At 38.3% G+C, this 10,592-nt stretch overlaps 1 protein-coding gene across 2 annotated transcripts; it reads left to right on the top strand.

Moving 5' to 3' along the window:
- The first annotated feature begins 3,863 nt into the window (after positions 1 to 3,863).
- LOC103431349 (DNA polymerase delta catalytic subunit-like) lies at positions 3,864 to 9,526 on the top strand. Of its 2 annotated transcripts, XM_070813978.1 has the most exons (7): positions 3,864 to 4,183; positions 4,436 to 4,521; positions 4,624 to 4,783; positions 5,419 to 5,555; positions 6,712 to 6,858; positions 9,037 to 9,108; positions 9,220 to 9,526. In XM_070813978.1, the coding sequence occupies exons 1-7, from the start codon at positions 3,991 to 3,993 to the stop codon at positions 9,361 to 9,363; spliced, it is 939 nt and encodes a 312-aa protein (XP_070670079.1). In that variant the 5' UTR covers positions 3,864 to 3,990; the 3' UTR covers positions 9,364 to 9,526. The 2 variants fall into 2 exon arrangements, with proteins under 2 accessions (XP_070670079.1, XP_070670080.1); XM_070813979.1 differs by lacking the exons at positions 9,037 to 9,108; positions 9,220 to 9,526 and adding an exon at positions 7,028 to 7,311 and having other exon boundaries at positions 4,606 to 4,783.
- Positions 9,527 to 10,592: the final 1,066 nt, after the last annotated feature.

The raw sequence follows: 10,592 nt of genomic DNA, 5'->3' as shown, positions 1-10,592 counted from the left end.
AACGAGCACGCGGCCACCTCATCGTCAATCCGGTCAAACACAACAGGGTTTGGGACATGGATCCATCCAGTTGTCCTAATCCACCTATTCAAATCATACAGGTAATTGAAATTAGATCTAACGGCTACAAATAAAGACTTACTTTAAAAGTTATAATAACTTTAACCGTTAAATTAATTTCAATAACTCGGATGATTTGACTAAGTGGATTAGAACAATTAGATCCGGAGAGGATCCATGTCCTATTAATAATGGGTGTAGCCATGTAGGGATGGCAAAATGCCATGAGTTTGCGTACCCCGATATCTGACCTTAATGGGGGCGGTTATAGAGGTAATTGGCTGAGTTTGGGTATTTTACTAAAACACTTAAGTCGGATATGGAATGGTGATGGTATTGTTATTCTCAGATTTGAACACAACTTGATCATATACATGTTTGGAATCAAAATGTTATTTTGGGCCGAGCTCAGAAATATGCTCGCCCCATAGATGTTTGTTTAGAATCTTGTCATGGACCGGCCCTGTTAAGCTTGGCCCAATCCTGATACGAAGAGGATTATTTCGGATAAAGGTGAAATAGTCGAGACCTAGTATGATAAGGAGTCCTAGGGATGCTGAGACTCGGGAGATGAATTTGGCTCGTTTAAAAGGTTGGTTCAAAGTCCCAGTTGAATTAGGATTGGCCGAGTCCTAGTTAAATTAGGTTAAGGAGTCATAATCGGAGTGTGGTTCTAGCTTGGCCATGAGATAGTTTATTGTTATAAATAGAGAAAAGCGTGCATCATTCAGTGCTCTCTCTAATTCAACACATAAACTGTCATGCGCAAACTCTCGCTCTACGCGAAACCTCTCAACAACCTTGACATTTTTATTTTCTTTTTCTTGACAACACATATTTAGTTTGGATAAATAACATTGTGAAGGCAACTGGTAGCATCTTCAGTTTGGAGAAATAACCCGTGTTCTAAAAAACACCCTAGGCGGCCGCCTAGCAACCGAGGCGTTTTTAGGCAAATTGCGCGGAAAAATCGGGTTGGGCCTAGGCGGGCTAGGCGGGCTGGACGGCTAGGCTGGCTAGGCGGTCCTAGGAGATTTTTTTTTATTTATTTTTTATTAATTGCGTGTTTTTTTTTTTTTTTTTGGTTTCATGGTGATATACTTATGGAAATGGTGTATCTAATTTGCAAATGATGGATTTACTACAAGTTCATCCAATACTTATGGAAATAGTGTATCTAATTTGCATTTTATTATTATTTTATTATCCATACAAGTATAGTTTTTTTTTAGATGTCAATATGCACTTATTTACAAGATATACAAGAAATTTACCTAAATCCACCTAGGCTGCCTAGGCGCCGCCTAGGAGCTAAACGCTAGCCCGCCGCCCGACTAGCGCCTAGCGTTTTTTAGAACCTTGGAAATAACATTGTTGCCGTAGAATCAGCCAACCGCGGAGCACCTTTAGTTTGGATAAACAGCACTGCGTCGAGGCCGACTGGTTATCTATCCAAGTCTCGATCAAGAAGGATTTTTGAGTCCTTATTGGCAGGGGTCATCTCACTAGCCTTCTCGACAAAGTGAGGTGTTACAGATTACTGGGCTCGGCGCATTGAACACCAAGTTGTTTTATGATTGGATATCCACAAGTAAGTTTTAGAGTTCGACATTCTGACGGTCGAACCACATTCACCATCAAGACATACATCTCTTTTGAGTACTTATGTCCTTATAGTTTGGTGCCAATTCGGCGTGCTTATACTTTTACGAATATAATCACCGTGATCGAACTCGACGCCGACGATCTGTGAACTTCGCAAGACTAGTAGCCTTGTCTTCAGGCTTTACAACCCGAAGGCCGAGACGTGTTCCTTCCTCGATCGCAGTCACAAGATTGAGAAGTCAGCAACGCGCTTAACGCAACATCAACACATTTTACTACTCGGCAAAGCTCGGCCGACAAGTTGGCATGCCCTGCACACAATCGAATGATGTAGTTAGCTTATTAATTACTCGGCTTACGCGCCACGTATGTTTGGTAGTTTTTAGGATTAACAATACATATATTAAATTACTATTAGAATTCTTATAAGTTATGTTTGTGAGTTTTCTTTGTTGGTCATGCATCTCATATTTCCTTGCTATTGTAATTGTGTGGAATTTGATTTTTCAAGTTATTTACTTTGTTATTAGCTCTTTCTGTTTACATATTTGGGCTAGTTCATTATTCATTAACTTGTGGGACATAGATCTTCTCCGGATCTGAGCCTAGGGATCAATAGATCCGAGTCATTGAGATTTGATCAAACGGGTTACAAATAGGGATCCCTAGGCTCATATCCGGAGAGGATTTGTGTCCTAACTTGTGTGGGGCACAAAATTTGCACGCAAGGGCCTAAGCGCGTTAAACGTCTATTGCTTTGTATGGTCTTATTGCCTCTTGCAAATCTCGATAATATTGTATAAATTTAAGGGAATTTTAACGAAACACATCCGGTACTATTCACTTTTAATGAAAAATACATTTTTACTCTAAAAAGTCATTCATGGTACTATTCACTTATAACACATTTTTGTCTTTTTGATTAAAACTCAAAGTTTTTAAACCATTTTCATTAGTATTCCTTAAATTTATTGGCAAAAGTAATAATTTAGCAAGTGTTTGCATAAGTTTAATTTTCGTGACATGTGAAACATGAAATATATCATACTATGCCAATCATATTCCTTTAAAACCGGACACCTACTAACTCACATTCCTTTAAACGTAATGTGAAAAACTCATGAACGAGTAAGACCATTTTTTATTGACATTTCTTCATGCTTATGTACATGATATTATTGCTAACACTACTAAGGCAAAACATGATGCCCATAAATATGAGATGACCAATGATGCCTCTGATAAAAAAAAAACTATTTTACATCTATAATGCAAACGTATAATTTTTGAAAAGTGTTTTTTTTGAGTAGATCAATATTTTTATACTGAGGAGGGAGAGTTCGGTTAAACCACACAATGAGCAGCTTAATTTGATATCAAATTCACCATCCACGAGATTTGAACCTAATACCTCTCATTTCCAAATAAAGAGGAATATCACCAGGCCGTAATACTGGATGGCAATGCAAACATATAAATGAATTGCAATCAAGTAAGTTTTCATTCGTACACTTCTACGTTTGATCAATACCTAATGGACTTGAGAGGACCTCGATGTTTATATTTCGTACGTACATTACGCACTTAGTTTGAAATTAACCTTAGATTTTAAATTGTTTGTGTGTTGTGAGGACCAAAGTAACAAATGGGCCGATCCCAGAGTTTAGGGTTGGTCAGCCCAACACCAAAGGGTTTATTCCATGTTCATGGTCCATGGATGATGAGAAATGAAATCAGCCTTTCCAGTTTCTATCTATTGCATGAAAAGTGAAAATATTGATATGATTAATTATGATAGTTTATGTTTTTTTTATATTTATGTGTTGGTTAATTGAGTAGAACAAACAATTTGATTCTAAATATTTTCGCTCTAAATTCCCAATAATTCCAATTTGAATTAGTTTCGATTTTATTTGTTGCAACTATTTTTATGAATAACGCATTTTTTTGCATGGTCGAAATTCTAAATCCGCCGTTAGTGTCATATGATTGATAAATGGGATCTATTTGTTTGTCATATTAGCACGCTAACATAAATTTAACAGAAAAACCACAGAAAGACCAAATTGGTACGGAAAGTTCATTTTCAGAGATTAAATTGATGATTTTTTATTTTATTTTAAAAGCCCATTTTAATTGGAGGGTTCCACTTTCCAGTCTTCCGGTTTGAGGAACTCTTTTAAATTTTATGGAATATTCCGTGTAAGGGAAAATAAGGGGAACACACAAAAAATTGGCGGGAAAATAATCACGCGGGTCTTATTGGGCGAGTTCACACATTGCTCTCGAAACAATTGGAGAACCCCAAAAGCAAAATCGAAGGCGATGAACAAAGGCATGAGCAGAAAACAGCCAGCGCCGCCACAACCGGCGGCGAACCCAGCCAAGCAGCAGGCCACGTCCGCAGAAGAAGAATTCGTCGACGATGACGTCTACCTCGACGAAGCCCTTTTCGAGACTGAGGCCCGCCACTCTCCCATTGCCATCATTATCCGGATTTTTGGGGTTACAAAGGAAGGTTAGCTTGTGCTCCTAATTTCTGCTGTGACAATGTTTGGTTGTTGACTGAGAAACCTGAATAAACCTGGAATTTTGTACTACTAAAGCATCCGCGTTGTTGTTTCGGTCAAGCATGTTGGTTATTTGTTCTCAGAAATGCAACTTTTACCAAGTATTCTATGTTGCTGCACGGGAATCATATATGCTACCAAACTAAACTGAACTAAGATATGCCTTTTTCCGAGTCTTATAAGTTGTCGCATTATCCTAGGACATAGTTCGCTGCCATTTTTATCGACCCCCCAAGGAATGGGCCCTGCTCCTGACGATATTTCTAGGTTTCATCGAATTCTTGAGGTAATGTTTTGACTATATTTCTTGAGCAGCTCAGATGTCTTTGATTTTGTTAAGTTGCATTACTTTAATTGGTTATGTCTTTAGTGTTTGGTAATTCAACAGGGGAGGATGGGAGAGGTCAACAGGAACAGCAGGGTACCAAAATTCACTTGCCGTGTTGAAATGATGCAGAAGAGGAGTATCATGTATTACCAGCAGCAGGATTCTGAACCCTTTCTCACAATTGTTGTTGCTTTGCCAACAATGGTGGCCAGCTGCCGGGGTAAAATTTCAGTTTCATTAACATTCGAGAACTGGCAGGATCTGAATTAATTTCTTGAATGAAACACCTACATGCAGGGGAATGCATTTTATGATTGATTATCTCATAATTTCTTTGACGATAAATGTTCTTCTACTCCTTTCATGTCTTTCCTTTTGTATCATTGTACTTATCTAATTTACTCTTCGTAAAGTATATATTTGGGGGGCAGTTCTCATATTGTGTCTTGCACCTTGCATATTAACGTGTACTGCAATGTTTCCATCATTTGGCTTATGCCTAATAATGTTTTATTCCCCCCAATCTGCCAGGCATTCTTGAAAAAGGCATACTAATTGATGGCCTTTTATGAAGAAATTTATGACATATGATATGATAGCAATGTTCTTTTTGCTCTTCGTTTCATGATTGATTGCATCATAGTTGGTGGAAATTGGATTGAGGTCCGTGCAGGACCCAGATGGACAATATAAGACAACTATGCCTTTGTTGTACTGCCAGCTAGAGTTATATTGCCTGTATCCTTACCCATTCAAGGCAGTATTTGGAGTTTGGTGAAGCATGTAATGAATGCCATTTACATTATGAGCTCTTTCCTACTTGATTTATCTGTCCTTGACAAACCATTTTATTAGATATTCAGACTTTATCAGCCATACTCCAGAAGGGGAATTTTTTGAAGATGGCTCCATTTCAAATATTGAGCTTTGATATTGAGTGTGCCGGCCGTAAAGGTCATTTTCCTGAGCCTATCCGTGATCCTGTTATCCAGGTTCAGTTCCTTTCATTCTGAGTATCTTAAATAAAATATTTAAGTGATTTTCGTGTTGCATGGTACATTTTTTTTTAAAGAGCTGTTTCTGAAACAAATTGCCCTTTTTTTGGTTGTTTTATAGGTAGGCAACCTACTTACCTTGCAGAATATAAAATATCATTTATTTGTAATGTCATCACTGTTAAGTCATGAACTCCAATAGTTGGTGTTGATGTGATGTCTTTCGATACAGAAAGCGACGTCTTACTGGCTTGGAGGGTAATACAATCGAACATAAATAATCTTCTTTACTTAAAATAGAAAGGGGAAGGAAACCTTGTAATTTTGAGGAAACACTATTGTTAATTGACTAAAAATGTATTTTTGTTTTAGGCTAAGTACCCCCCTTAAGTTTGATAAGCTAAGAACACAGCCGTATCATGTTTGAATTTAGAACTTATGACAAAGTCCTCTATCCAATAATCTGATATTGCTACTTGCATACCATGTGATCCTCTTCATTTTACCTTCATGTCTTCACCTCAGTTGTATCTGTGTCCACATTTATTTTTAACTTGTTCTTTAGAGCTTATGATTTATTCTTATATTTTCAAATTTTCATTCGTGTGATAGATTTATGAATGTTTTTTAATATATTGCACATACTCTTGGATTGGTCGAGTTCTCAACATTAAGCTCCCATTACTTGCTTTACTTTTTATAGAACACTTTGGAACCTTGGGCTAGGTAGTCTTTGGATCAGAGTTCCTTTTGCATAGAAGTTAGTATTTTTTATTGTTGTGGTGACATGGGTGCTGGGGCCGTTAAGAAGGCAAATACTCTTTGGAGTGTGAGGTTTGACTAGTTTTTGTATACATTAAGGGCAGTAAACAATTAAAAATTTAAGACAAGGTGAAGTAAATTTTGTAGGGGCAAGAATAAGATTTTCGCATTCTTATGTGATTCAGTGTTAAATAAATTTATGGCTGTTCCTTTCTTTCTTGTAATCGTTCTTTAGTAGTTGGGAGCTTTGATTGGCTATCTATATCGCCAATTTCTTGTAATCCAAGATTAATGTCATTTCTGGTTCATATTATCTTTCCTACAGAACTATTGTTTTTGGCCTACCTCCCTGAAATGGTTATGCAATGAGTTTTTTTATATCATGTTGCAGAGAGTTTCTGTCAAAATGGTTGCTGCTGGTGCTGAACATACTGCAGCTGTCACAGAAGATGGGTCGCTCTATGGGAGGGGCTGGGGAAACTTGGGCCTAGGTGATAGGAACGATCTGTTGGTCCCGGAGAAGGTTTCTATGGTTAATGTAAGCCTTAAGATCCGGTGCTGTTTACTTTATTCTGATTTTAGCCATCATTTATGGTATTAAGTAAATGTGATTTGAAACCAAGAATTGTTAACAGAAGGGCAAAATTCCCTTCTACCCCTTGAACCCCCCAACATCTCTAAGTAGGGCTTATGCTGTTCAAATTCAGGGCAAAAATGGAGGGAAGAAAAAGAGGGAATTTGGAGATTTTGGGGGTCGGGCAAGTTGGTGAGCACTGAGCAGTCAAATATTGCCTCAAAAGTGAGTCATGTGCCCATGACAGTATCTAACGGAGTATTAGATGGCATTGTTAGAAATCTGACAGTAAGCCCTATATTGTAGTATTTTAACATAGTTTATGACCTTAAGGTACAAATAAAATTTGCATAATTTTAGGGACAACTTTCCCTCAGACAATGTAATATCCCCCATCAATGCATATTGTGTTCATTAGATTGCTTTCCTTTCATCTGTAAATTCTGTACTAAGTTGAAATTACAGAAGAGAATTGGATCTTTCAAAGTGGCGTTGTCTTGAAAGTAGTCGGGGAGGTTCCTAAAGGGTTAGAGATTAGGCTTTGGAAGAGAGATAATATGGTGCTTCAGCATCCGTGCCGGGGCTCCACCTAATGGATGTGCTTTGTTGTCTAGGATTGTCAAAGCAGGCTCTTTTTTTACAGGTAACAGAAACACAAATTGCCCCTTTAGCTGGAAAGCTATAAGATTAGGCATAATGTCAATGGGGAGTATTGTCCCAGACAGATTTCAAGTGGAAATCTTGTTTTGGAAGGTGACAGCCCGCCTTAGAATATACCTGATCACTGTACTCTATGGTTCCATCAATGTTTTAAAAGGAGAAGGCGAAGCCAAGGCATTACATGGATAGCCTCGAGGTGTGAGGGTACCTAAAATTGTTATAACACTTAATATATAATTGTATATAAAAAATATAATAAACTAATAGATACTAAGTTAGAAACATAAAATTAGCATGAATTTTTAATTTTTCATAAACCCCAATGGTGAGAAGCCCTAACCTTAAACTTAAAATTATATGTTTGTTGAGAACTTGTGGGAAATTGACAGGTTAGATTGGAGAAGGGCAGCGTTGGCTTGAGACTGGGAATTTTGAAGTAAAGAAAGGTGGGAGAAGACGAAAGAGTTTTGAGTTTTATAAAAACCCTGCGCAAAACGACGTCGTTTTGGGTTTGGGCTGTTTAAAAAAAAAACAAAAGAATTCACGCACCTAGGTGGCGCCTCGATAACGCCTCAGGCTCGCTTCCCAAACGCCTAGGCTCGTCTATAGCCCACTCTTGCTTGGCAGAGGCGTTTTCTTCATGGACAAGGATTGTCTGCCCTCCTTGTTCCCGTGCCCTCCTATACCCTTCTGTTTGTGTGGTCACGGTTAAGCCACGTCAACATTTTATATTACTATTTATTTTTGTCTTATTATCTCTATAAAAAAAACAATATAAAATGTTGACGTGGCTTAACCGTGACCATACAAAACAAGAGGGCACGGGAACAAGGAGGGCAGACAATCCTTGTTCTTTCTTCATATCCCCGCCCAGGCTAGTCTCAATACTAGTTTTTTAGAACGTTGGGTTCCATATAGCATCCTTAAGTGAATGGCTTACCCAAGAATAGTTTACTGATATAACTATTATTCTTAAGGGATCTGCTTATAATAAAGTATAGAACATTGAGGGTTTATTTTGAATTCATGCTACAACAGTGGGACCAAAAGGTATGCATGAGCCTATCACTTATATGAGGTGGAAGACAATCGGTGAACTTCCTTTGTTTGGGCATGAAATCTATATGAATTACACTGTTTGCAGCTTTAGCACGGTAAAACTTTAGTTTGATTTAGTGTTGTGCTTTAGAGTGAACTTTGAGTGTTGATGTAGGTGCAGGCAAGTAGTCAAACCACATACAAAGTTTGGTGTTCACGTTCTTTGATTGTATTCCTAAATTTGTGTTGGATATGCAATTATATGTTTGAATATTTTTCCTGGAAAATATTGAGATAATTGGAAAATAATTATACATGAATAATTTTTCTTTTCCTTTCCCTTCTAAGCTTTTACTTTTCTGTCACTTCCATCTTATTAGCAAGTGGGTGAGTTCCTCATTTCCCTTCCGGTTCATTACTTACGTTTTTCTATTTTGTGGACAGTTTGGACAAGTTGGAGTGGGTGACAACATCGATCCCTGTTCTCCTGTGCAGGTTAAATTTCCCCATGAGCAGGTAGATTCTCATTTCTGTAGTATTCAGTTCGGTGGAGATTATCTTCTTTTGACTTGTCATCTGGGAGAATTATCTTGGTAATGAATCTAATGATCCATCTTGCATTGGCAGAAAGTAGCTCAAATATCTTGTGGATGGAGACACGCACTTGCTGTTACTGAAAGACAGAATGTGTTCTCCAAGAGTGGCAAGGCGATAGACAAGATGGAGAGAATCATGTTCATCAGGCCACGAAATCATGTGTCGGAAAGATGATTTTGTGATCACATTCATTTACCTTATTAAATATTGATTCCTGATTCTATGTAAATATTGATTCCTTGTGCAAATTGTCAAAGCTTGTATAGCCTCTCTGTAAACCTGTACAAATAGTGCCATACACTGAGATCAATGGAAATCATCCAAATTCAACCAAAAACCTCTGTGTGTTCTCTATGTTATTTCCCTTCACGTTCAACCCCATGAATACAGGTAGCATGCCAACTTCACGTTCAACCCCAGCATCCATGCATACGTTGTATTCCCAGTAAGCGCGACGGCCACTATGGTGTCCATCAGCGCTCCAATGGAGACAACATACGCATTCAGCCAAATCAACGGGAAGTCAGGGTACTCATTAGTGGTCCGTTGCTAAAATCACACAAAAAGAAAAGCAAGATGTAAAATAAACATACAGACAAAAGGTTATTTTGAAATCTAATTAGCAGATGTGTTAGTGTTTTCATTCGAATTTGCACCATGTGTTTGCGTGTGTTTGAATCAACCCAAAAGAAAACAAAAAGTCAGCGCGCTTACCATTAGTAAGTTGTAGCACACCGATAGGACCACTGCAGTTCCGACTAGCACTGGATCTCTCACCCAATTTTTGGTGTACTTCAACGAGCTGCCATGACTAGTAGAAGGAGAAACACATAAAGATGGTTCAAACCTGGTTCTTTCTTAAGTGTTTTCTTCATCCACACTATAATTCTAGTAAGTTTTTCTTTTTGTCCCAACCAAATACCCAATAAACCGCTAGGACTGCAAAACTCCACTAAACTGTTGCCCTCTACCTGAAGACTTATACTCAAGACAAATTATCTTTGAGGGGTTACCCAGTTAACCCCTGCAATCTCAACCAGCCACTACCACAGCCCCAAATCATATGCACAATGTAAGGACAAGCGAGTTCCAGATTCCACTCACCAAAGTGTGTTATACTATTTATTATAACCGAAGTCTTTGGCTTCTAACCTTTAGCGTAGCTCAAGCTTGCATACTAAACCTTTAGGGCACGTTTGTTTGACAGGATTAGCAAGGTTTGGACTGGACTAGACTATAGTCCTGTGTTTGGTGTGCATCCGGATTAGCTTTAATGAGCTTAACCCGGACTCGCGTGGACTAACGACCTCCTTAGCTGTTCTTCGTGAGGAACCCCAAAATTGGGCGGACTCGTAAGCCAGAGCAAACCGAGAGAGATCTTCCCTTCGTCCTCATCGCTGCCT

This window comes from Malus domestica, chromosome 15, assembly GCF_042453785.1.
Source record: "Malus domestica chromosome 15, GDT2T_hap1".
In the NCBI taxonomy this organism is placed as follows: Eukaryota; Viridiplantae; Streptophyta; class Magnoliopsida; order Rosales; family Rosaceae; genus Malus; species Malus domestica.
The sequence above is the reverse complement of the archived record's forward strand: the minus strand, read 5'-3'. Positions and strand labels throughout refer to the sequence as shown.

Coding starts and splice junctions, on each gene's coding strand:
- LOC103431349 (XM_070813978.1), top strand. CDS start 3,991: ATGAACAAAGGCATGAGCAGAAAACAGCCAGCGCCGCCACAACCGGCG. Junction 5,556..6,711: donor TCCGTGATCCTGTTATCCAG/GTTCAGTTCCTT, acceptor ATCATGTTGCAG/AGAGTTTCTGTCAAAATGGT. Junction 6,859..9,036: donor AGAAGGTTTCTATGGTTAAT/GTAAGCCTTAAG, acceptor TTTTGTGGACAG/TTTGGACAAGTTGGAGTGGG.